The sequence below is a fragment of the Sus scrofa genome, chromosome 10 (genome assembly GCF_000003025.6).
Source record: "Sus scrofa isolate TJ Tabasco breed Duroc chromosome 10, Sscrofa11.1, whole genome shotgun sequence".
NCBI lineage: Eukaryota > Metazoa > Chordata > Mammalia > Artiodactyla > Suidae > Sus > Sus scrofa.
In genome coordinates, this window is record NC_010452.4 from 23,431,848 (window position 1) to 23,457,510 (window position 25,663).

At 60.4% G+C, this 25,663-nt stretch overlaps 2 protein-coding genes across 2 annotated transcripts in view; one reads left to right on the top strand and one right to left on the bottom strand.

The window, feature by feature from the left end:
- LOC110255593 lies at positions 1,423-4,448 on the top strand. Its single transcript, XM_021064268.1, has 5 exons — positions 1,423-1,796; positions 2,459-2,827; positions 2,941-3,099; positions 4,129-4,230; positions 4,317-4,448. The coding sequence occupies exons 1-5, from the start codon at positions 1,566-1,568 to the stop codon at positions 4,446-4,448; spliced, it is 993 nt and encodes a 330-aa protein (XP_020919927.1). The 5' UTR covers positions 1,423-1,565.
- Positions 13,150-25,663, bottom strand: part of KIF21B (kinesin family member 21B) — a 46,085-nt gene continuing 33,571 nt past the window's right edge. Inside the window, 8 exon segments of the mRNA XM_021064269.1 lie at positions 13,150-16,805; positions 18,251-18,450; positions 18,946-19,116; positions 20,072-20,189; positions 20,399-20,563; positions 21,594-21,774; positions 22,839-22,975; positions 24,420-24,458. Of these exon segments, the coding sequence (XP_020919928.1) occupies positions 16,751-16,805; positions 18,251-18,450; positions 18,946-19,116; positions 20,072-20,189; positions 20,399-20,563; positions 21,594-21,774; positions 22,839-22,975; positions 24,420-24,458 (1,066 nt within the window). The 3' untranslated portion in view covers positions 13,150-16,750.

Genomic DNA, 25,663 nt, shown 5'->3' on the forward strand with positions numbered 1-25,663 from the left:
GGCCAGGTGAGCTGGGGCGGCGCCTGGCTGGGACACCCCGTCCGGGGACCCGCCTGGCTCAGGCCTGACCCCGAGCACCCTGCTCCTGCTGCAGGGCCATGGTCGTTAAGAACTGCTGGCACAACCGCCCCATCTTCAGCCTGGTCGTCAGGATGCTCCAGGAACTGGAGCACGAGAACCATCTGACGGCCCTTGTGTTCTTGACGGAGGTGAGGGGCTCTCAGAGGGGTGGGGCGGGCAGGTGAGGGCGGCCCCCTCTGGGAGGTCATTCTCCAAACCCATGACCTGCCTCACTGGTGGCCTCACATGGGGCCCAGGGACATTGTGTTCCTTTGAGTCACAGGCCTTAGGGGACTGCACGGCTCCTCCCTGCAGCCGCCTCAGCTGTTCACACTCTCCCTGCTCAGCGCCACAAATGGGCTCAATGCATTTCATCCGCCTGGCAGGCAAAAGGCATAGCAAGCTTAGGAAACATGGAAAAGAATCTTAAAAAGTACCAAACTGTGAATCATTGTGGTGCCCGGAGGAAACCACACTTGTTGGCCTGAGTGGAGGGATGTGTGTTGGTTTTTTTTTTTTTTGGTCTTTTTAGGGCCACACCTGCGGCATATGGAGGTTCCCAGGCTAGGGGTCAAATCGGAGCTGTAGCCTCTGGCCTCGCCACTGCCACAGCCAACCACAGCCAGATCCGAACCATGTCTGCGATCTACACCACAGCTCACGGCCACGCCGGATCCTTAACCCACTGAGCGAGGCCAGGGATCGAACCTGCAACCTCATCGTTCCTAGTCGGATTCGTTTCCGCTGCGCCACGACGGGGACTCCCTTATCTTTTAAATTTTTTAAAGTTTTGTTCAAGGGGTGATTTACAAAGTTGTGATCATTTATGCTGTGCAACAAAGTGATTCAGTTATACACGTACACACATCCATTCTTGTTCAGATTCTTTTCCCACATAGATGATCGCAGAATATTGGGTAGGTTTCCCTGTGCTGCACAGCAGGTCCCCGGTGGCCAAGCCTTCCAAAATTGCCTGGTTTCCTCCCCTGTTTTTGCCTCTCCCTCCTGCCACATCGGCACCACCCCCACGCTTCTCGGATGCAAGCAACCAAAGACACATCCTTCCATACATTCTTATTTCTGTACACATGGATGGTTTCCTCCTTCATCCCCTGTAGGCCCCTTATCAAAGGTACCTCGGGAAGTTCCCCGTTGTGGCACAGTGGTTAACGAATCCGACTAGAAACCATGAGGTTGCGGGTTCGATCCCTGGCCTCGCTCAGTGGGTTAAGGATCCGGGGTTGCCGTGAGCTGTAGTGTAGGTTGCAGATGTGGCTGGGATCCCGCGTTGCTGTGGCTCTGGTGTAGGCTGGTGGCTACAGCTCCGATTCAACCCTTAGCCTGGGAACCTCCATGTGTTGTGGCAGTGGCCCAAGAAATAGCAAAAAGACAAATTAAAAAAAAAGGTACCTCGGGATAACTTGCCTGGAGCGATGACTTGGGAATGATGGGGTGGGGAAGACCTTTCAGCTCAGCTTTGGCCTCCAGCCCTTCTTCCAAGGAGCATGACTTACAAGTGGGACCATGGCTTCAAAGTTGTTGGGGACTTTTCCTCCTGGCCCATCATTTCCTACCTTCTTGGTGTCCTTGTGCAGCTGCTCTGGTCCCCGGACATGGCGGCCATCGTGGACGAGGTCACGCTCAGGATGCTGGCCAGCTGGTTCCAGTGCAAGGAGCCGGCTGTGGTGAAGCTGCTGCTGCGGGCAGTGGAGATCCTCGCGATGCACGGAAACATGGTGAGCCGGCCGTGGGCAGACTCCCAGGGATGCTGGCATCCGGGGAAGGAACCGCGGAGACCTGGAGGCTCGCAGTGACCGATGGTGGGCCGGGTGGACCACACTCCCAGAGTCAGACCAGGAAACGCTCATGAGGCAGCCCACCGAGGAGGGGCTTGGGGACAGGAGCTGCGAATGATCCTTCCTGCGGGAGGAGAGAGGAGGTTTCCCTGCACCAGACCAGGATCTCAGACCAGCCCAGCTCCCAGGGATGAAGCGTGGAATGGGGCCGAGGGGGCAGGGTGTCCTCTGTCTTCTCCCTTTCCTGCCAGGACAGACCTGCTGCCCAATGCCCTCTGGGGCAGCCCCTCTGCCTGCATCCCCTCTGCGCTCACCTCCTCTGCCACTGCCCTCCTCTGCTTGCACTCCCTCTGCCACTGCCCCCCTCTGCCCGCACCCCCTCTGCCACTGCCCCTCTCTGCCTGCACCCTCTCTGTCTGCACTCCCTCTGCCCGCACCCCCTCTGCCACTGCCCCTCTCTGCCTGCACCCCCTCTGCCCACACCCTCTCTGCCGCTGCCCCAGGTCTGGGTGAGAGGTGGCACCAGCCCAGGTCATGTGCAGGGTGGGAGTGGGTGAGGGTCTGGGGGTCTGGGCCTTCCCCTGAGTGCCCGTGCTCTGTAGGGGAAGCAGCTTCGCGCTCTGCAGCCCTACGTGCTCAACTGCTGCTACTCCGAGGACAGCGGCATCGTGGCTGAGACCTTCAAGATGCTGAAGTGTCTGGTGGAGCAGCTGACCTGGGAGCACTCCTCTGCCTTCCTGATCCAGCTGGCCTTCACGCTGGGGCCCTTCCTGGAGGAGGTGAGGCCCCCGACGCCTGTTTCCCTTCTCTGGCCTCTGTCAAGTAAGGGAGCTGCCGGAACTGTCTCCAAGGCCTCCGGCTGGCGTGTGATGCCAGTTTGGGGCTTGCACAGGGTGACCTGGACAGAGAGCAGAGGGCGGTGGCAGGAGTGGCGTGACGCCCTGGAGCCAGAGCACATCCTTTGGCGGGGGGTGGGGGGGAGCATGTGCACGGATGGAGGGGCTCGGAGACCCGATCCTGGGAGGCGAGTGCAGACGGAGCCACCTTCCCACGCGCGCGTGTGTGCGTGTGCATTCTTACCCAGGAGTCGGAGCTTCTGCGCTTGATGGCCTTTGAGAGCTATGGTGCTCTCCTGGCCAAGGTCAGCAGGAGGGTCCTTGTCTTCCCCTTGAGGCACCAGGTCTTCAACTTGCTCATCCTCCTCGTGCTCCACCTGGAGGACGTGAACGTCAGCGTGGCTCAGGTGAGGCCAGAAGTTCAGCCCCAGCTCAGGTGGGGCGGGGGCGGAGGCTGACAGGATGCAGTGAGCCCTCGGGGAGGGGCTGGAGGAGGCTCTGGGTGACCAGACACCTTCCTCAGGCCCCAGTTCTCCCCAGCCGGCTGCCAGCCCATGGTGGGGGTGGGTGTAAAGCCCCCTCCCCTGCAGTTCCCTCCCAGGTTCCCAGCCCTGCTGTCCCTGGCTTTCTTTCCAAGCCTCTCTGCCCTCTGCCACTGACCAGAGATGGGTTTCCAGGCGGGGAGGCACCCACGGGGGCAGCACTGCAGGTGGAACATCGGGGGCCCGTGCTGGGCCACGTTCTGGGGTAAATGGCCCCGTTCTGAGCCCAGGAGCCCAGGGGCGTGATCTGGGAGAAGCTGCACCACTGGTTTACATGGGGTGGGGGTTGGCGCGCAGGGGGCACTGAGCCAGCCGTCAGGGCTGGGTGTTATTTTCGTGGCTGGGGTCTCCCAATGAACTCGGCAGTAATATCTCTGTCACAGCCAACCCTGGTGAGAGGAGTGACTGCCCAGTCAGAGGATCAAGACTCCGGGGACTCTTCTCTGAGGGGTTATTGGGGGCTGGGGAGCCAAGGGTGGGGTGAGGGCAGACGGGCTGGGAGGTGGGTCTCAGATCGTGACAGCCCCTGGGAGAATTGCTATCACCACAATCGCTAAGCGTCCCATCGGTGGGAGAAAGGGTGCAGTCCCGGCCAAAGAGCAGGACGGGCCAGCCTTTCTCCCCCACGCACCTGTTCCGGTCCTTGGGGTCATTGAGTCTCCATCCCACCAAGGCTGACCTTGCTGCCTCTGCCTCCTCTCTCTGTGCCCCTCCAGGTCTGCCCCACAATGCCTGCCCCATAAGCCTGCCCCCGTCACACCTCCCCACCCCCTGCAGTCCCCCTCCTCCACCATCGCTCCCACCCCATCACTCCCCACCCCACCCCCGCCCCTGCTGCCCCCCCAATCACTCCGCCCCCATCACTCCTGGAGCTGAGCCCTCCTGTCTCTCCAGATCGCCCGGCCCGCTCTCTGCCACACGGCCACCGTGCTGCGCTGGTCAAAGCTCAAAGTGATATTTGCCGAGAAAGACACCTGGACGATCCTGAGAGCCCTGGTAAGTCAGGGTCACCCGCTGTCCTGCTCTTGTACCTAGAGCCCGGGTTGGGGGACCCAGCTGTCTTCGGCGTCATCTCTCTGCAGCTTCTGGGGTTTGCAGCCACAGGGTACAAAAATGAGGTGGCTGCTGGCCATGTGCTCTGCGCCCAGCCCCTAAATGTGCCTCCTGCCCGCCCCTGCGTCCTGTCTGAGCTGGGGGTCCAGGCACACAGGTAGATCACTTCGGAATATTCAGGAACAGCTGAGAGAGGAGTATAGTTCCTAGTGCAAGGAGGGGCACTCGGCCCAGTCTGGGAGGTGAAGGAAGGCTTCCTGGAGGAGGTGTCGTCTGGGGGGGAAGTGAAGGTGAGGGAGCACCCAGATGAAGGGAAGGCAGCAGGGGTGCTTCCCTACATGGGGTGAGGAGCAGGGACCAGGCTTACCTCATCTCCTAGGATTTGATAAGGAGAAATGAGGGTGCAAGCGCCTGGCATGTCAGGAGCCCCAAGTGGCTGGGAAGCATCAGAGCCTGAGCAGAAAAGCCACATGCCCACGGGCCACGCAGAGACATTAGCCAGAGAAGCAGGCGGGCCTAGAGGGCCCAGGGTCGTAGTCCAGCTCTGGCTGTGCGTCTGGGCACCGTGGATGCAGCGTGGCCTTGTTAGAGCACGTGTTTGATAACTTACTGCCATAAGATGGACTATATGGGAAATTTCATCCAACTCTGCAGACTTCCAAAATCAATAGATAGAGGGAGTTCCCATTGTGGCACAACAGAAATGAATCCGACTAGGAGCCATGAGGTTGCAGGTTTGATCCCTGGCCTCGCTCAGTGGGTTAAGGATCCGGCGTTGCCGTGAGCTGTGGTGTAGGTTGCAGACACGGCTTGGATTTGGTGTTGCTGTGGCTGTGCTGTAGGCTGGCAGCTGTAGCTCCAATTCGACCCCTAGCCTGGGAACTTCCATATCCCTCCAGCGTGCCCTAAAAAACAAAAACAAAACCAAAAACAAACAAAAAACCCAAAATCGATAGCTGGAGAGCCCCAACTCCGAAGGAGAAATGCAAGTACATTTTAATAGAATCAGTTTGTAAATACGTATATAACATGCTGTCACGTGACTGGAAAACACGGCAGAACGTGACCGTGATATGAGTGCAGCCGTGCCTGCCCCGGCACCTTTAAGGTGATGTGACATGAGGCCTCTTGTCTGTGAAGACACCTGTCACAAATGCAGGTACAGGACTCCTTGTTAGGACACAGACAGCAGCCTGAGAGTTGTTGCTATGGAGATGTGATCTCCAAAGTGATGAACAGTTTTGGGTGTCGTTCCGAAAAAAGTACAGTCTTGCTTTGATTTATATCATAAATGTGTCCCTAGAAAAATCTGGCATGTGTTTGAACCATGAAAAAGGAATCTGTTTCTAAAAGACAGTCAAATTCTGAGCACAGACGATTAGAAATAGGGTTTGATCGGCAGAAATATGCAGTGGGACAGTAGGAACGGGTGTGCCTCCTCTCATCACCTTGACGACCAAAACCAACCCCCTCTCCCCCACCAGACGGCACAGCCTAGAAGGCTGAGACTGGCTGACCGCGCCATTGAGGGAAATTGGGCTCAGGGTTGCCACGCCTCCCACTTTGTAGGAAGTCCTGATGCTAGGTGAAATTGCCCACCTTAAATTGGCAATTGAGATAGAATGTTTAAAACATTGTGTGAAGTAAACCAACAAAATCTGTAGGCTGGTTTTGGCTCCTGGCTGCCAGTGTGCAGTTCCGGCCCCAGGAGCACAGAACAGGAAGCAGGAGATTGGACCGTACTGTGTGGTGGAGGTTTGGAATGACAATGCAGAGTGAAAAAGAGAATAGCTGTAGCTGGGAAGGAAAAGTAGGAGACAGGGTTAGGGCTGGTGGCCTTCACAAAATGAAGGATGCATCGTCCCCAGAACCTTCAAGGGAGGCAGTCTGGATGAACACAGAAGTGGGTGTGTGCCCAGCCGGGGAGGAAGGTAGAAAAATACTTAATTACGGGAATTCCCATCGTGGCACAGTGGGTTAAGAATCCAACTGCAGGAGTTCCCACCGTGGCTCAGCAGTAACAAACCTGACTAGGATCCATGAGGATTCGGGTTCCATCCCTGGCCTCGCTCAGTGGGTTAAGGATCCGGCGTTGCCTCGGGCTGGGTGTAGGTTGCAGATGTGGTTCAGATCCCATGTTGTTGTGACCTTGGTGTAGACCCGCAGCTCTGATTTGATCCCTAGCCTGGGAAATTCTATATACCAAGGATGAGACACTAAAAAGACAAAAAAAAAAAAGAATCTGACCCCAGTGGCTCGGGTTGCTGTGGAGGTGCAGGTTTGATCCCTAGCCTGGTGAAGTGGGTTAAAGGATTTGGCATTGCTGCAGCTGTGGTGCAGGTTGCAGTTGCAGCTCAGATTCAGTCCCTGGCCTAGGAACTTTCTGATGCCATGGGTTTGGCCAAAAAAACAAAAACAAAAACAGAAAACCCAAAAAAACCCAACACTTAATTACACATGGCCCTAGGGTCCCTGTTTCAACCAAGTGGTATAGACGCAGTGGGTTCTCCTGCAGCCTTTGACCTTGAGATTGAAGATTGTCAGCCAAGGTGTAAATCAGCAATCTAGAAACAACGAGATAGGAGGGAAAACGTGGGAGCCAAAGTTTGGGATGTATCCATTGGAGTTGCATGCCCGCCCCCAGGGCTCCATCCATCCAGGAAGCCTTCAGAGTAATAAGGCATCAGGGGTTGGGGGCAGTGTGCCCTGATGACTCCAGCGTGGTCTCAAGACTGCTGGGGGGCGGGGGCGGAAGAACTGGCCACGGGCACCGTGCCCACGCAGCACCGCCTCCTGCAGCTGAAGAAAGAGGCAAGCAAGGCCCTCTGGTTTCTGAAGCAGAGCGTGACCCTCTTCAGGAGCCCGCAGGCCCCCATCCGCCAGGCGGCCGTGTGGTTTGCAGGTAGGGCGCTCAGAGCCCTCCTCGCGGGGCCCCCGTGTCCTTGACCCTGCATCCCTCAAACAGCCGAGGAGCCGGGACAGCGTGCAAATAGGGCCTGGGCTGGTGACCTTGGAGGGTGGTGACCTTGGAGGGGTCTGCACCTGCCCTGCCCTCCCCTCCCCGCAGGAAGCTGCTGGCTGGGCTGGGAGGTCTTCCTGTCTGCAAAATGAGCCAAGTCCTGGGGGCCCAGAGACTGTTCCCCTCCCCCCAGCCCCAGGAAAGCCTCCTCTGGGCAGATGCTACCCTCCCCTTCCCCAGCCCAGCTTGCTTGGGACCTTTGACAAGCGGGGGGGACATCACCTCGACTTCACGGAGTCTGGACCGAGGCTGGCAAGGCTGGCGGCCAAGGCCAGTGGTGGGAGGGACAGACAGAGGGCCGGAAAGGCGGGTGTTTGGGGCGGAGGCACTGGGCCAGTAGGGCCCTCTGGTCCTCTTTGGGGCCAGTGAGGTGCTGTCTGCGCCCCGCAGGCCAGATCCTCCAGACCCTGAGTGACGCCGAGGCCCGGGAGGTGGAAGAAGCCTTCACAGGTCAGTGGTGACCCCCCCAGCTCCAGGGGGGCAGGTGTGGGTGGGGAAGGCTCAGAAGCAAGGGCCAAGGGGCAGACAGCTCGCCAAGAGCGCTGTGGGGGGTCGGGGGAGGCCTCCCCCAGGCCTTTGGCTTTGGGGTTCTCTCTGGTCCACCCACACCCCCAAGCCTTTGTGCTCCAGCGGGTCATCAACCGGGAGGGTTCCTCAAGCTTTTTACAGGAGGGACAGCAGCCTGGCATCCCCCGATCCTTGGAGCGCCCCCCTCCCCTGCCCCTGGCACCAGTCCCTGCCTCTAGGTTCCCCAAGGCTGGCTGAGTCTCCTGAATCAGAAGCCTGCGCTCAGGGGCCGTCTCTGGGAGAGAACGGCAGACCCAGGGCTGGGGAGCGGACAGGACCTCAGGGTTTGGTCCCCAACATGGACCAGGAGCAGGGAGGGGCCATGTCTCCCGGAGGCCGTGGCGGGTGTGTGGTTCTGCTCCAGGCCCGGCCGTGTGCGCTCCCGGAGGGGATTCTTGCTCTCATTTGATCAGCTGCAGTCCCCTGCCCCTGCCCGGCCATCTCTGTGTCACAGCCCTAAGGGACATGCAGGAGGACCCCGACCCCGCCGTCAGCTGCCTGGCCGTGCAGACCTTCTACGTCCTGGAAGCCAAGGAGAAGAGGCCAGTCGCCAGCTCCACCTCCTGCTTTTGCATCAGGCGGCCGTGAAAGGACTACTTCTGAGCCTGCATCCAGGCCCGACGAGACTGCAGCCGCCGTGACCGTGGCCTGGTGCCTGAGCCCTGCTGGGGATGTGGGGGTGTCCCCACAAAGCTCTGTAATAAAAGGAGAAAGAAGCGGTTGCTGGCAGGAGGTGTCCCTTGTCTGTCCCCAGAGTCCGTCCGTGCCACGTGGGGCAGCCGCCTTCCTGGCCATGAACTTCTGGGTCCAGGTTCTGCCCCTCCCTCCATACTCTTCCCCGACTCAGCCCAGGGCCCTGAGGCCCTGAGACTCTTGAACTTGAATTGCATGCTGGGAGGAAAGCAGGCTTGGGATGGACGGGGTGTGGGCAGCGTTCCCCGGCCGCAGGCAACGGAGTCCGCACTGGCTGGTTTAAGCAGGAAAGGGGTTTATTAAAGGGCATTAGTCAGCTCGGGAAATACCCGGGCAGATCAGAGAGTTTGGATGCTGCCCGCCAGGCACAGGCGGCTCGATAAAAACATGGCTGTGGCTGTTCCTTGGTGCAGCCAGGCCACGGGCCAGGTGACAGTGCTCAGGCCTGGACACGGGCAGTTAGGCCACTGATCCTCCTGAGAGCTGGATATTCCTTCCTGACATGCGGAGGGGCCACCTGGCGAGTGTCCACTGTCTCATGCTGGAAGCAGCCCTACCCAGTCCGTCCCAAGGTCCTGGGGCAGCTCCGAGTCCATGCAGGGTCATTGTCTGTCCCCACTGCCACCACTGCCCTCACCTCAGAGCTGGGGTGTGTCCTATTACCCCTGACCTCAGCAGGGGCCCTGGACAGAGCTCTGGGTGCGGGGGCAAGGAGCCAGTGACCTAATGAGCAGGTCCCTGTGGTCACACCTGCTGACTTGCGTGAGCTCTGGCCACAGCAAGGCAGATGCCCAGCCTCTGTCACCTGCCCCTGAACCCTTGCGGAAAGTGTGGAGCTCCCCCTTGGTGGCCCTCTCCACCCCTCCATGCCTGCCTCTCAGGGGTGGCCACGCTCCCGTGTTATCTGAGCCTGCACAGCAGCTGGCGTCACTGTCATCCTTGCAAAGAGACCTCCGAGGCAGCGTTAAAGCCCACACTGACCTCTGCATTGGCCAGAAGGCTCTTCCACCCATGGCCCTTGTCACCAGCTGTCACTAGAGGCCTTATGGGCTGCATCTGTTGTAGATGGAGGTGTGTGGACAATGTCACAAGCCTCAGTCCCTTCGTCGCCCTCCAGAGCAGTCTCACTTTGCTATAAGCAACGACAAAAGAGAGGTCAAGGGGCACTGGTACAGGACCCGCTTCAGAGACTGTTCTAACACCCCCACCAATCACTCCCCTGGCCCTGGTGGAGCCAAGTTGAAGGGCACAGGGGCAGAGACCAGCCAGAGCAGTGAATGGATTCTGGGGCCTTCTTGTCCCAGGATCATCTTGGCCACGCCTGAGCCTCAATTCCCTTCATCTGTAAATTGTGAGAGTTGGGAAAAACTATCTTTTAAGATGCCCCCCAGCCCTGGCAAATTTTGAGAGGTGCCTGAATTCCCGGCATGACGCAGCAGAAACAAATCCGACTAGAAACCGTGAGGTTGCGGGTTCCATCCCTGGCCTCGCTCAGTGGGTTAAGGATCCGGTGTTGCCATGAGCTGTGGTGTAGGTCGCAGATGTGGCTCGGATCTGATATTGCTGTGGTGTAGGCTGGCAGCTGTAGCTCCAGTTTGACCTCTAGCTTGGGAACCTCCATAGGCTGTGGTGCAGCCCTAAAAAACAAACAAACAAAAAAAATTCTGAGAGGTGCCAATTCCTTCTGTCCAGGAAAGTGCCTGGGAACTTATATCCTCAACAGAAGTTTTCTTCTTCATACTCATTTGTTTTTCCAAGTTCTCTTTTCTTTCTTTCTTTCTTTTTTTTTTTTTTTTTTTTTTGTCTTTTTGCTTTTTCTGGAGCCGCTCCCACGGCATATGGAAGTTCCCAGGCTAGGAGTTGAATCGGAGCTGTAGCCACCAGCCTACGCCAGAGCCACAGAAACACGGGATCCGAGCCTCATCTGCAACCCACACCACAGCTCACGGCAACGCCGGATCCTTAACCCACTGAGCAAGGCCAGGGATCGAACCCGCAACCTCATGGTTCCTAGTCGGATTCGTTAGCCCCTGCGCCACGATGGGAACTCCTTTCCAAATTTTCTGTAAGAAGTCGTTATTATTATTATGATCTGGAAAGACAAATCCCACGTGAGAATAAAAAGGGATGTCCCTTAACACCCCGTTCCCCACCCCCAAGTTCCTGGGCATCTTCAAGACCCCGAGTTTGGAAAAACCACCTCTTGTGGCCAGCTGCCTGGGGAGTGAGCCCCTGGGCCCACCCTGACCAGTTCAGCAACACCTGGGCCTGGGTTTCCCCTGCATACTGCCCTCTCCCTGCTGCTGGCGATGCCCAGTTGTCACTTCCCAGCTGACAATGGGCTTGTCCCCTAGGAAAGGCTCCCATGTAAAGATGGCCTGTGGGGAGGAGGCTGGTCTGGGATGGGAGAGCACCAGGGTGGGGCTCGGTGGGCAGCTGGAAACTACCAGCTCCCCAGGGCAGCAAGGCCCCTGCGCCCGCTGTAGGGCTGGGGTGAGTCTCCTGCACTGGCTCAGGGTCCCCTCGTTTCTCAAGCTCTCCCACCACAAGGACTCGTGTCTCTTGCAGACTCACAGCCCCACTGGTGGCATCAGTCACCGGCTGTAAATCCAGATTGGTCTTGGAGTCTGACAGGCTGCTTGGTTTTGTATTCAGAAAACAGAGCAAAGGGAGATTCTATTGTCTCAGTACAAGCATCAGAAAGGATGGCTTTCCAGTGCAGGGTATGGGGTGGGGAAGGTGCAGACTCTGCGCCCTGGGGCTGTGGGGTGACGTGTGATGATCCAAGCTCAGCTTTAGACACTTAGTGACTCACGGCTCGTAATTCGACCCTCGAGACTGCAGTTCTGTCTTTGCTTCGTTCATTCTCTAAAAGTCTGTTCAGCATCTATGGCCACAAGGCCATTACCGCTGCCCCAAAGAGGGTAAGTCTTATGGGAGGGAAATTATATCTTGATAATACCGTTATAAAAATATTTTCTTCGAATCTGACTAGCATCCATGAGGATGCAGGTTCGATCCCTGGCCTTGCTCAGTGGGTTAAGGATCTGGCATTGTCATGAGCTGTGGTGTAGATCGCAGACACAGCTCAGATCCTGCATTGCTGTGGCTGTGGTGTAGGCCAGCAGCTACAGCTCCAATTCGACCCCTAGCCTGGGAACCTCCACATGCTGCGGGTGCAGCCCTAAAAAGACAAAAAAAAATTTTTCTTTTCTTTTTTTTTTTTTCTTTTTTTGGCCATGCCCGTCATGTGGAAGTTCCCAGCCCAGGGATGGAACCTGCGCCATAGCAGTGACCATGTGGGATCCTTAACCTGCTGAGCCACCTAAAGGAACCCAGGGATCTGCTGAAAGATGTTTCCTTTGTAGAGCTAAACCTGACTGGGTGGCTAATCGCACACTGGGCTGATGCAGGCTGCTGTTGCCACAAAGGCAGGCATCAGAGCACTGTGGGTTCGGAGGTACAGCCCTAAGTTACAGGTGCCGATGCCCAGAAAGCCTAAAGGGCAGGATGCGGCTCCATTTTACGCTAACAGCTCTGTGTCCTGCAGGGTGAGAGGCGTGTTCTGGAGCTGTTTGCCATCTCACAGACCCAAAGATATTTTTCTGTGAAAAAGAACGGGGCTTCTAGGCAGAGCACAGAGGGTTTTTCAGGCGGGGGTGGGGTGAAAGAACAAAGGAATATGAAGTTTGAAGACCGAGAAGCAATGATCTGGCCATCACACCGTCCGGTGGAGCTGTTCCCTCCGTGACCGTTTCTGCTTCGGTCCCCTCCTCCTGAGCGGCGGGGGAGGGACAGAACTGTGTCTGGGGTGCAGTCCCCACAGAGCCTCCTGCCCAAGGGAGCAGGTGAATTTACACTGGGGACAGGGACGTCCTTGCCAGGTGGGATCGCAGACGAGATGCTTCCTGAGACTTGAACTCATTTCAAGTGAAATTTCAAAACAGAGCTCATTTCAAAAAGCCCTCTGGGAGTCCCTGTCATGGCTCAGTGGTTACCGAATCTGACTAGGAACCTTGAGATTGTGGGTTCGATCCCTGGCCTTGCTCAGTGGGCTAAGGATCCGGCATTGCCGTGAGCTGCGGTGTAGGTTGCAGACGCGGCTCGGATCCTGTGTTGCTGTGACTCTGGCGTAGGCTGGTGGCTACAGCTCCGATTAGACCCCTAGCCTGGGAATCTCCATATGCCGTGGAAGTGGCTCAAGAAATGGCAAAAAGACAAAAAACAAAACAAAACAAAACAAAAACAACAAAAAACGCCCTCTGCCTGATCCACGGGTGGTGACCCACGGCAGGGTGCCTGGAACAGTGTGTGGAAGGGAGCAGGCTCACAGGACACGCTGGCGTCCTGGCCTCCAGCTCTGCACCTGTCCCAGGAGGCGACTCGGGGGCCGGGGAGGGCCCGAGAGAGCAGCTCCCTTGACACGCTTCCTCGGTGAGTGAGCCCCCAACTCACTGCACAGGAGACCCTTGGGCTGGGCCCGGCCCAGCAGCCTGCCCCACCTGCCACCAGCCCCTGCCACCCCCCACCCAGGGAAGGGCCAGCAGCACATCACCCGCTGCCCTCAGGGTCACAGCGCAGACTCTGGTCGTTCGTGTTTTATTTACGACGGCTTCTTAGAACACACATCCAGTCTTGGAACAGAAATGTACAGCATAAATAACATCCATACACTATGTACAGTCCTCGCAGACGTACAAAACACATATACACCGGTGCTCCCGCCCTGCGTGGGCAGGGGACAGCTAGAAAAGAGCTGGTGGGCAGGGCAGGGCTTCCATCAGGGCTCTTCTCTGACCCTTGGCTCCTCCCAGGGCTGTCCCTGCTTCCCGCGAGGCCCTTGGGGCCAAGGGCTGGCCTGGGGTGTGCTGGGGGCTCCTCTGCGCACCGGGAGGGAGGAGGGGGGAGAGAACACAGATGTTTTAGAAAAACCAGAACCATCTCTGTGGACTCTATCCTTGTACATCAGAGGCAGGGCAGGGTCTGGGAGCCACCGGCCAAGCCCCAGCTCCTGAGCCTGGACCCGGAGGCCCGGCCGAGCTGCAAGGAGCGCTGCTTCCTGCCTAGGGAGGCCGAGGGACAGAGGCTCCGGGCTGAGCCCCTGGGTGGGAAGGAGCCCAGGGTCTGGCAGGGCAGGCCCTGGCCACACAGCATGGAGATGAGCACGCTGGGCCCAGGCGGGGGCTGAAGGACCAGGGATGAGCCGGTATCCAGCCCAGCCTCCTCGGAGGCTGCCCGGGAGCTGAGGCCTCGCGGTGGGAGAGGCCAGGAACCTGCCACTTCACAGCAGCTGCCGGCCTGCATCTCCACCACCCTGGGCGGCAGGTCTGGATGACACAGCCTCCCTCCCCACGGTGCTTTGTGCTTTAATCAGCCTTCTGGGCAGCAGGGCCAGACGACCAGGCTGGAAATTTTCCCGGGACCGAACAGTGGCGGGGGCAGTGGGCAGGGAGACCAGCCCAGACCACAGACGGCCCTGCCTGAGGGCGGCTCCCTGACCCCCTCAAAGGCTTGGGTGTGCCAGCCTCGCCTTCCTTGGCAACCTCCAGCTGCTGCCTCGGGGATTCGGCCAGCCCTGGAGGAGGCAGCGAACACTGGCTGGGTAACACTGAGAACAGAGGCCTGGCTGGACTGCGCTGGGAAGGCCACGGGCAGTGGGGATGGAAGAGGGTTCGATCTGGGGAGATCCCCAACCAGCTTCACCAGCTTTCCTGGGGCTCAGCCCGGGGACGGGATGTAGGTCCAGGCTTGTCAGGCTCAGTGGGGCTGGGATGAGCCTGGGCTCAGGTATTTAAGGATCTGGGGCGTGGGGGTGGGGTGGCTCCAGGGTCCCCAGCCCTTCTGTGTGGCCTGCCTGCAGGGCCAGCCTCAAGCCTTGCGGGGAGTGGGGTGGGGGGGGGGACAATGAGGGGCAGGGCACACAAGGGCAGACGTAGTAGGTTGGGTCCCAGAATTAGGACAGGTCGTGGCCCAAGCCCTGCCTGGGTGAGGGCAGCCCCAGGCATCCCCGGTGGCCCCCACCCACCCCCTTCAGCAGAGCCTCGGGGGAGGAGGGAGCCTCCTGTGCCCAGTTACCAGGCCACCTGCCACCTGCTGCGAGCCCTGCGTTGTGCTCCAGTCACGTTTTGTGCTTCCAACATTTAGGGTGCTTGTGCAACGAGGGGCGCTGGGAGCTCCCGACATCCCTGAAGGAGCAGGAGGACTTGAGAGGGAGCACAGCTGGGGACTGGTCCCCAGACCTCGAGTTCCATGCTTCCAGCCAGGACGGCAGAGCCGGCCTCGCCGTGAGGTAGCGGACCCGTCACAACAGCAGAAACAGGCAAGGACGCCGAGCATCTCTCGCGGCCGAAGGCTCCTCTGGGCACGGGCAGGCCTCGCAGCCATGGTCCAGTGGCCCCAGGCTGGGGTGTCTGGGCCGGGCATCCAGTCTTTTGTTTCTACAGTTTGTAAACAGTCATGCAGATTCTTTCTTCCAGGTTGTAAGGTTGAAGCTTCCGGTAGAGCTGGGGAGGGGGCCGGGGCAGGAAGACACTGCCCTGGGGCTCCCGGCACCCCTAGGGTGGGGGGGCTGAGCAGGAGGGATTTCCAGTCCTGGAGACACTGTCCCGGGCTTCGGGCACTGAGCGTGTCCCTGCTGCTTCTCGATGTCGCCCCCGTATCCCACAGAGGCCCCTCACAGCAAGAGGGGCAGCTCCCAGCGGGGGACGATGGAGCAGGGGAGGTGACAGGCTGTGTTCTTCCCTTCTCCACCCTGTGCGCCAGGCAGCCCCATGCACTGGGGCCCCACAGAGCCACCTCCGGGAGATCCAAAAGTCACTGCGTCCTCTGAACAGAGCTGGGGCCCGGCCCCCACACCGAGGCCAGAAAGCACGAGACCGTAAGTGTCAGAAAAAGTCTGGGCAGAGGAGGGCTGGGCACAGCGTGCTGCTACCAGGATGCAGATTTAGTAACATCCCAGGAGCAGGGGGTCCTCAGCCCCGAGAAAAAAAGAAACTCAGTAAGTCCATCCTCACGGCCGGCCCTGGAGGGAGAGCCCCTCGCCGTGCCGGTTAAGGCGTGAACGTGTGTCCCCTGAAGAACCAGAAAAAGACGGGGACTCTGCCAGGTTGGGGTGAGACGCAGGGGACGGGGACGGCCGGGCCGGGTGCACCATCCCAGCCCCTTCCTGGGGGACAGTCCTTCGAGCTGCTTCCTACGTGGCCACACAGGGCTCCAGGAGTGGGGGCAGCGGGTGGGGGCCCCGAGGTGAGAAGACACGAGTGGCGCCGCGGGCGTGGCTGGTGTAAGGCTGCCGGATGGGCGCCAGGCCCCGACGGAGGAAGGCACTGACGCGCCAGGCGGCTGCAGGGGGGTGGCCCCAGGGCGAGGTGGGGACGGATGGGCCCAGGCTGCAGTCAAAGGGGCGCTGCCTCCTCTGCAAACGGAGGGGCAGCCTGGGAAGGCAGGGGTGGGTCCCCCTCGGGATTCCTGCGTTTCCCCCCCCCAGAGCTGAGGGAATAAACATGTGGGAAGAAACTTCAAGTCAGTTTCCAGGAGGCGACAGCAAAAATAAAAATAAGGAAATAAATTAAATAACTGAAGTATCCTGGCCATCTCCCCAAAGGAATCTTTCTGGCAGCTCCACCGTGGCCCCATCAGAAAGGGACCCAGGGATGGCTGGGGTCAAAGGGGAGCGGCTACTGGTGGCTGAGGGGCTACGTGTCAACTGCAGGACCAGTGGCCTACACCTGGTTTCCATGGTTACCTGAGGGCTAGCTTTTTGGGCTCAGAGGCAGGTGCAGTGGCTGGGCCAAGGATGGAGGGGATACCTGCCTACAGAAGGAGCATGCTGCATGCAGGCTGCCTCCCTCCGCCTCAGGCCCCCTGGGCCAAAGGGCACGGCCAGATAGGCAAGAGAAAACGAGGCCACGTTGGGGAGGTGGCAGCGTGGGTGGTACTGCAGGGAGAGAAATGAGGGGAACCGCCCTTTGGCTTCACAGCTTAATTTCCTCCCCACCTCTTTGTCCCTAAGAGGCGGGGTGGGGGTGGAGGTGGGGGACAGTATCCTATGGGGATGGTGGTGGAAGGAGGACAGGAGGGGCAGGCCACACCCTCTGTCCCAGGGCGCCGCCCCAGTGGCCCCAGCTTCCCCTCCATGCTGTCCAGGCTGCCGGGCCCGGGCCAGGCCATCCTCTGACCTCGGTCCTAGGTGGAGCCGCTGGGTAAGCGCCGGGCACTCCAGAACTTCACCGTCAGGTCACTGGGTGGGGCAAGAGAAGGCCGGTCAGCTCTGGAAGGGGGCTGGCTGGCTATCCCCAAGTTAAGGATGAGCAGGATTCCCCAGCTTGCCCGGGATGGCTGGGGCGCAGGGGCAAGCGTGGCTTTGGACAAGGGTGGCTGCAGGGGTAGAGGGGTGCTGGGCAGAGGGAGGGGGCCTGCAGTCACCGAGGCCCCAGCAGGATTCTTATCATGGTTTTCTTTGTTGTTGCTATTTGGTTTTGCTCTGTCCAGGCCTGAATGCCGCCCCCTCTGCTCTCTGCTAGCAGGCACCCCTCTCCTGGGGGGGGTCTGTCCCCCATTCATGCTCGGAAGGCGGGGGGGCAGGTGGGGCAAGCAGGATGTGGAGGGAGAGGAGGGAGTAAAATAATCTCGTACCGTTAAGAAGCAGCTCAGATCGAAGTGGAGAAAGAGGGGAAAGGAAAGAGGGGGAGGATGAGAGAGATGGGGGGAGAGAAGGGGGAGGGGGAGAGGAGACAGGGAGGATGAGGAGGGGGGAGGGAGAGGGAGAGAGGAGGGGGGTGAGGAGATGGGGGAGGTGGGAGAGGATGAGGGAGGAGATGGGGAGGAGGAGAGAGGAGGGGGAGGATGAGAGAGGAGATGGGGGGAGAAGCCAGGGGAGGGGAGAGGAGAGGGGAGGAGGAGGGGGAAGGAGAGAGATGGAGGTGGGGGGAGGAGAGAAGAGGAGGAGGGGAGAGGAGGGGGGAGGGGAGAGGGGGGAGGAGGAGGGGGGAGGAGAGAGAGGAGTGGGGGAGGTGGGGGAGGGGGAGGAGAGGGAGGAGATGGGGAGGTGGGGGAAGGGGTGGGGGGGAGGGGGAGGAGAGGGAGGAGATGGGAGGGAGGGAGGAGGAGGAGATGGGGGAGGTGGGGGAGGGGGGAGGGAGGAGGGGGAGGGAGGTCAGGGCAGGGTGGTGGCTCGGCCCTTTATGGCCAGGACTCGGCGAGGAAGGCAGGGGGTGAGTCCAGGCACGTAATTCCACAACTTTACCCGGCAGTCACTGTTGGGGGAGAGGCAGGAGGAGGTGGGAAGGGGAGGCGGAGAGAAGGGACGCGGTGGGAACAAGAAGGAAAAAGAAGAGACCCTCTGAGCAGCTGCCCCGGGACAGCGGGCCTGGGCATCCCGGGCGGGCGGGACCAGAGCTGGGGCAGGAGGCTGGGGCCCGGAGTGGTGGGGGCTGCTCTGTCTGAGATGCCTGGATGATGGGATCAAGACGGCTGTGCCTGTGCTGGGAAGGACGGGCTGGAAGACGAGGGGGCGGTCCTGCCTGGGCGGCACCCTCCCATCCCCACCCCCAGGGGCCGCTCCATGAGGGCCAAGGGCGCCCTGGGATCTAGGCCTGTGGAGACAGCTGCCACACGCCCCCCACCGCCACCGCCCACGCCAGGGGGAGGGTGGGGGGCAGGAGCAGCGCTCGCGCCAGTGCCCACCTGGAGGCCGTGAAGATGTGCCTGGCGTTGGTGCAGATGGCGTTGATGGGGCTGTCGTGGCCCTTGATCTCGCCGATGGGTGTGAAGTTGTCCACGTTCCAGACTTTGATGACGCCAGCCCGGCAGGCGCTCAGCAGCATGGGGCGGCCGGGGACGAAGGCCAGGGCGCACACCCAGTCCTTGTGCGCCGTGGGGATTTGCTGCAGGAGGAGCAGCCGTGAGGGTGGGCAGCGGGGGACCTGCCCCGGCTCCAGAGCCCTCCCCAGGCAGCATCACAGGTCCAGAAACCAGGCCTGCTGGGCTGTGCAGGGGCTGCAGGGGCCAGAGCCTGTCCTCCTGCCGCCCTCCCAGGCTCAAACCTGAGCGCCTCCAGCCCTCAGAGGGGTCAGGGGACCCCAGAACCATTCTGGAAAAGGGAGTGACTGCTCAGACCGGGGCTGGGGGCAGCCCCTTCCTGAGAGCTGCTACATGAAGGTGGATGGTGGGGTCAGGAGAGGGGGCCGGCTAGGGGGTGGGTATGGGGGGAGGGGGAGAGGGAGAGGATGCCGGCCATGGGGTGGCCGTGGCACAGGGGTGGGCAGGGAAGAGGGTGCAGACCAAGCAGGCCTGGGGGCCCTGGCCTAGGATGCAGGGTCCCCAGGCCCTTCCTGGGGGACCACCTCGCCCAGCTCTCCCACCCTCCTCCTAGGCGGCACCTGCATGAGCTCCTGCTGCTCCAGGTCCCACTTCTTAATGCCATTGTCTCGGGAGCCACTGAATAGGATATCCCCCTGGATGGCCAGACACTCGATGCCGTCGTAGTGGGGGGGCTCGAAGTTGTGGGTGGGGCTGATGGTGCCTGTCACGCACTCGCCCAGCTCGAACATCTGCGCAGAGAGGGTGGAGGGAGTCCAGGAGGAGGGGAGGCCAGGTGCCCAGAATGAGGTCCCCGGGGGGCCGGCACGCTAGGGTGGAGAGGGGCTCAGGAGGTGGGGGCTGGGGGAAGGGGGACTGACTTAACACAGGGGTGACCCACCATCAGCACATGGCTGCTAGGGAGGAAGGTGGGTTTAGGTGTCAGCCTCTTATTGAAATGTTTATATTTTTAAACAAATACCTATGCTACTACTTGTACTTTAAATACAGGCATTCGCCCTAATCCCACCACACTCTGCCTTTTTATCTACTGCTTCCCGTCTCTGACCCTGCAGGTCTGTTTTTAGTGCTGTAACCAGGGAGCAAACAGAATCAGTGCTGCGTTTTGTGCCCTTTGTATGTATGTGTTTCTCGAGTTTTTTTTTTTTTTTTTTAATGTCTTTTGTTTTTTGTAGGGCCACACCCGCGGCATTTGGAGGTTCCCAGGCGAGGGGTTGAATCGGAGCTGTAGCTGCCAGCCTACACCCCAGCCACAGCCACACCAGATCCTTAACCCACGGAGCGAGGCCAGGGATCGAACCCGCATTCTCACGAGTGCTAGTCAGGTTTGTTAACCCCTGAGCCACGAGAAGAACTCCTGCTTTTTGTTTTTATCACGTGATTAGTTGCATAGCATCCCGTGCGGGTTTTCCCTAATTTACTTGACTGTTATTCTACCTGTAGACACTGAAGCTCTAATTTTTCACCATTTACAAAATCAGGCTGCAATCTTGACCTTCCGCACACCCCTCCTTGCTCCTTTGGAGTTACTTTTCTGCATAAATCCCAGGAATCCACTTATTTTTGATGAGTCTCAAGGCACCTGAGTGCGAGGGGCGGGGTGGGGGGCGGGTACCGAGGAGGAGGAGGAGCCTGAGAATGACCCCCCCCCCCACCCCAGCCTCCAGGTCAAGGCTGTCCCCGTACCTTAACGTAGTGGTCCTTGGAGCCGGTTACCACCAGGTCATGCTGGCTGGCGGTCTGGGTGACCGTCAGGCACATCACAGGGCCGATGTGGCCAGTCAGCTTGCCGATGGGCTGGAACCTGTTGGGGGAGAGGCCCAGCTGGGGAAGTGGATCCGGGGACCCTGGGGTGGGGTTGGGGGTCTGCCCCAGGGTGAATATGCCAGCCTGGGTGCTCTTCCCCTTCAGGGTAAAATCAACACCCAGGCCCTGGTCCAGATACCTGCACCTGGGAGGGGGGTGCCTCTCCGCCCCCGCACCAAGCCCTCCACCCCTCTGACCCTCTCTGACCTGCTGAGCTCCCAGATGCGGACAGCGTTGCCCGAGGCAGCGTAGAGCATGGTGCCAGAGGGGCTGAGGGCGATCTGGTTGATCTGGTGCTCCCCCTGGGCGCTGGTGATGGTGCGGGTGGACGCGGCGGCACAGGCGTCCCCTGAGACCACCTGCCCTGAGGACCTGCCCCAGAGGGAGACAGGCAGAGTCAGGAGTCAAAGCCGTCCCACTGCACAAGCCAGGAAACCTGGCAAGCCTCACGCAGGCTGATGACCTGCTTCTTCCAGGAAGCCCTCCCTGACTGACAGAAGCAACAGCTTCACCTGGAGTGAGCTCCACTGCAGCCCAGGTTGGCATGGGCCCGGGCTCAGAGAGACCAAGCCCCCAGGCGGGTTTCAATCCAGGTCTTGTGGGAATCATTAAACCTCTCTGGGTCTCCTCTCTTCTGGGAAAAGGGCTGATCACTCCTATTCTGTCTACTCTGTGCATGTTTTAAAGACTTTATTTCTTTTAGGGCAGCTTCAGTTCAGAGCAAAACTGAGCAGAAGGTAGAGAGATGCTCCCAGCCCCTGCACACGCACAGCGCTGCCCTCCTGCCCCCATCCCCACCCGACATGCAGTGATGACAATGGACAAGCCTGCGCTGACATGTCCCCATCACCCAGAGCCCCCAGGCTTCACTCCTGCTGGTACGTTCTGAGCACCTGGATGAAGAAGGTGTGAGGACCTTACAGAATCCTTTCCTGACCCAGGAATCCTCTGTTGACACTTTGTTAAGGATCGGATTCCATAGCAAATTGGAGCTTGCAGCCTACACAACAGGTGAGACGTAACCTGTTCTGCTGAGAAACAACCTGTCCTGCGGGCGCCCTCATCTCGGTCTGGTCCCATCCACCTGCCTGAGTCAGGCTCTGGCCACAGGACCCAGGGACCGTTTACGCAGCCAGTGGTCAGCACCGTGTGGGGACTGCTGCCGGCTGGTCTCACCCCAACTCCAGCTGTTCTTTCAGGCCCACAGGGCAGGCCTGGAGCGGGACGAAGGCAGCAGCCAGGCAGGCCGAGGCCTGGACCCCACTGCTGGCCCAGAGCCGCCCCCAGCCCGGGATCTCACCTTGTCCCTCCGAGTCAAACCCATGGCCTTTTAAAGTGCCTCCATCCCGAGGGGTCCCCGGGGGCCGGGCCCTGGCTCCCACCCCGCCGCTGGGGAACGTACGTGAGGGTCCGGATGCACTTGGCCGCGTCCCGGATGTCCCACACCTTGATGTAGGAGGTGGACACGGAGAACACGAGCCCGGAGTGGCTGCAGTACTTAATGGAGACCACGTTGTTGGGGTGACCCTTCAAAGCCGCAATCTCCTGGCCCGTCACCAAGTTCCACATCTTACAGCTGCGGTCTGCGTGGGAGCCGAGGGGCAGGGGTCATGGTGGGGGCCGGGGAGGCCCATCCTGACATCCCCTGGGGTCACCACAGCTGGGGGATGTGGTCCTGGATGCCCAGAGGAGGGGATTCCGCGTGGTGGGGGGGGGGAACACGGCCGCACCTGCTCCCAGGGTGCGCATGCTGGACAAACTCAGACCTTGCAACCAGGGCTTCGCAGGCAAATGCCCCACAGCCACCCCAGTTCTGCCAGCACAGCCAGGGTGCCAGGCTACAATAAAGTTCCCACGCCTGCTCTGAGCTGACCCATGAGCAAGGCAAGCAAAATCTTCGAGGAAAAACTTGGAATCAATCAATCTGACCCAGACCCACAGCTATGTCTCTGCCACCATGCATGTGTGTATACGTGTATTAGCCGTGACCTCGCCAAGTGGTATGTGTACACGTGTTAGCTGTGACCGCGCCACGTAGGTGTGTGGACGCGTTGTTAGCTGTGACCGCACAGCTGCTCTTTCTGCTGGTAATGTTTTCTGACTTCTTTTTTTTTCATGGAAGTTCCTGGACCAGGGATTGACTCCACGCCACGGCTGCAACCTATGCCGCACCTGCGGCAATGCAGAGCCTTTAACCCACGCCGCTGGGCCAGCGATCAAACCCGAGCCTCCGCAACGACCCGAGCTGCTGCAGTTGGATTCTTAACCCACTGCACCACGGCAACCTTTTCTGACTTTGTCGTTGTGATTAAGTAACCATGACTCCTGTTGCCAAGACCATAGGAAATGCATAGCTGTGAGGGTTGGGGTGGAGGTGGGGGCTGAGATGAGCAGACAGGTGGGGCAACTGACAAGCTTCCTGGTGTTTCTAAGGCAGGTCTGGAAGTGGGTGCTGGATGGAGCCCCAAGCAGGGGACAGCTAGGAGGGGAGGCCAAGGGTAGGGAGCTCCGATTTCCAGCCAGAGACCCGAGACAGGTGGGGAGCCAGCCAACCCCACACCCTCAGGTTCCCATCTCCATGACAGCCCGCCCTGGTGAAGGAAGGGGCGGGGCACGACCCCACCTGGTGGGTCTGGGCTCTACGCACCTTTGGACCCAGTGAAGAGCAGCTCGTCCGTGGCATCCAGGCAGAGGATGGGCTTGGTATGGCCCTCGGCCATGGACACGCACTGCAGCGGGGCCGTCCTCGCGCCCTTGGCTCCTCCGACCGGTGTGATGACACCCCTTCCCGGGAGAGAGGGGAGAGGCGCCCGTCAGCCCAGGGACCATGGCCAGGCTGTGCGAGGCTCCCGGGTGAGGGGACAGGCGGAGGGGCACTCAGGCTGCCATGGGCTCCAGCCACAGCCCCCAGGTCTGAGAGCTGCGTGGGCAGGGGCCTGACGGCCAGCAGCCTCTTAGTCGCCATCCTGAGCAGCGCGGGGAGCAAGCCCCACTGGGCCGTTCCCTTCCATCGCCTGCCTGACCCGGAACCTAGGATGCACATGCCCCAGGCCCCAGCCGGCAGGGCAGAGGCCCCAGAGCTGGAGGGGCTCCTCTGAGCCGTGTCGGTGACCCCAGGGAGAGGTGAGGGGTGCAGAGAGGGAGGGCCAGCTGCCACGCCCATGCAGAGACATGCAGGCAGGTGCATACACACCCCTACCCAAGGCCTTTTGGACCAGCATGGTCAGGTCTGGGACTGCCATTTACAAAGGGCTAAGCCCCTCTAGAGACCCTGCTCAGCTCTGGGGAAGAATGTCCGGGCCTCTCTGGGGAGCTGGAAGAGCCCCCTTCCCCACGAATACTCAGGGAACCGGGCCTGTCTTGAGCGGCCTGAGGACTTTGGTACATGCCAGCCTCCCGGAGGTTCTGAGAATGAGGGTTTTTTCCTCCGTGAGGGTGTTGGGGAACCAGCCCCTGGCTGAGTATGTGCACGTCTGAAAGTATGTCCTAGTTCTTTCTAAAGAGAGCACAGCCCTGGCAGTGATGCTGTGGCCGAGAGCATCTGACGTGACCACGTCCCACCGCCCAGGACTCCGCTAGCCCTCCCCCGAGGACGGCGCTCAGACAGATCCAGCCACCCCAGGCTTCGCACGCACATGAACAGCACCCCCCCACCCAACCTCCCCGCTTCCAAAGCTGGTTTGGTTCCAACCGTGTGGCCTGGGGTGGGGAGCCCAAGGTGGATGCGGGGAGACCATGTTTTCAGAGGGTAGCCCTCCTCAGATGGGAAAGGCAGGTGCGATGGGTCCCCCCAGGTGCCTGGGAGGGCAGTGGCCGGGGGCCCATTCCCAGCAGGGCTCAGGGCTGCCAGCTCCTGGGGCTCGCTCCCATGGTGGGGGCAAGGGGTTGGGGGGAGGTCTCCTGCACTCCTACTCAGAACCAAGGTCGGCGCATGCCACTGACACAGCCCAGCACGGCCTGACCCTTCCAGCAGCCGCCTGGCCTTTCACAGGGGTCCAGGCCCCCAGGCTCCCGGCCCCGCCCCGCCCACCAGGAGACCAGCCCCCAGCAGCCACACCCTCCCTGAGCCCCCAGCTCCAGCCTGGCGCAGTCAGAGGCCACGAAGCGCCCACGAGGGAGGAATCAAGGTGAGAAGGGCAGGAGGGGGTCTGGGGAGCCGCGGAGGGGGGGGCCGCATGCTGAGGCCAGGGTGCAGGGAGGAGGGGGCCGTGAGCCATTCTCTGTGTACCTCAGGACCTCGGACAAAGAGGAGTCGCTGTCATCAGACCTGGGGGCAGAAAATTAGCTGGATTAGGGGGAGAGAGGAACACACACGAGGGAGCAGAGGCGCGGCAGCAGCGTGAGGAGGTCAGAGGGGGGTTATTCTCTGCGGGGGAGCGGAGAGGAGAGGAAGGAGGGTGGAGGGATGAGGGGGAGGAGCTGGGGAGCCAGCCTGGGAGCTGGGGACGCCCCTCAGCTAAAGGGTAGGAAGGGGCCGTGGAGATGGCCTTGCGGGTCCCAGGCTCTTGGCCACCTCGCTGTACAAGCTGGGGGCACCCTGTCCCCTAAGCGACGCTGTGTCCACTCCCACCCGTCCGGGGAGCTGGCCACTCCCAGCAGTTCCTCTGGGTCCCACGGATCCCCACGTCCTGTGTCCCTGGGGGCTGGCTCTGCATACACATGGGCCCAATACTGGGGCCACGGGACGGAGGTCTGCAAGCCTCCAGGACTGGGATGCCAGGGTCCTTCCCAGGGCTGCTGAAAGGGACCTGTAACCGTGAAGGTGTGGGAGCCTCGGTTGGTGTGGGCTGGCTTGGTGCCCTCCTCCTGCAAGGGGAGCCAAGCAGGTTCGGGGAAAGAGCAAAGGACCCAGGATGGGGCACGTCCATGGGCAGGGGCTGACAAGACAAGGACTAGCCCCTAGGAGCCTGGGCCCCCCGAAAGGACAGCACCGCCCCATCTAACCAGATGGGGCTGCTAGAGCCGAGGAGCCCTCTGGAGGCAGCGGAGTTGGAGGGATAGAGGGTGGGGAGCTGAGCCCCGCAGTTGGGACCAGGAGCCAGCGCTCAGCCCCGCTGGGCCACTATCTAGGTGGGTGTCCGGGGCCTCTTGGAGCCTCATCTCTTAGTAAAGCAGGGAAGACGACTGTTGTGGCTGCTTTATGGTTCCAGCGAGAGCACGTACGCACAGGCAAGGTGCAGCGGGGGGTGACGCCCAGCTCACTGGGAGGTGGCCGACCTGAGCCCCCTGTGAGGGTGACAGCCTCCTGCGGCGGGGGTAGGGGAAGCTCCCAAGGGCACTGGAGCGGGGCCTGAGCATTAGCGGTGGGAGGGGCATCTGAAGCTGAAGGAAGGGCCTTCAGAGGAGAATCAGAGTCAGCAGAGGGGGTTCAGGGGCAGCTCTGGGGAGGCCACCGGACTGCCTGGCCTCAGCCTGTGGTACCTTCGTACCCTCTCCTGCAGGCCCTGCATGCTCCATCAGCACAGAAAGGGC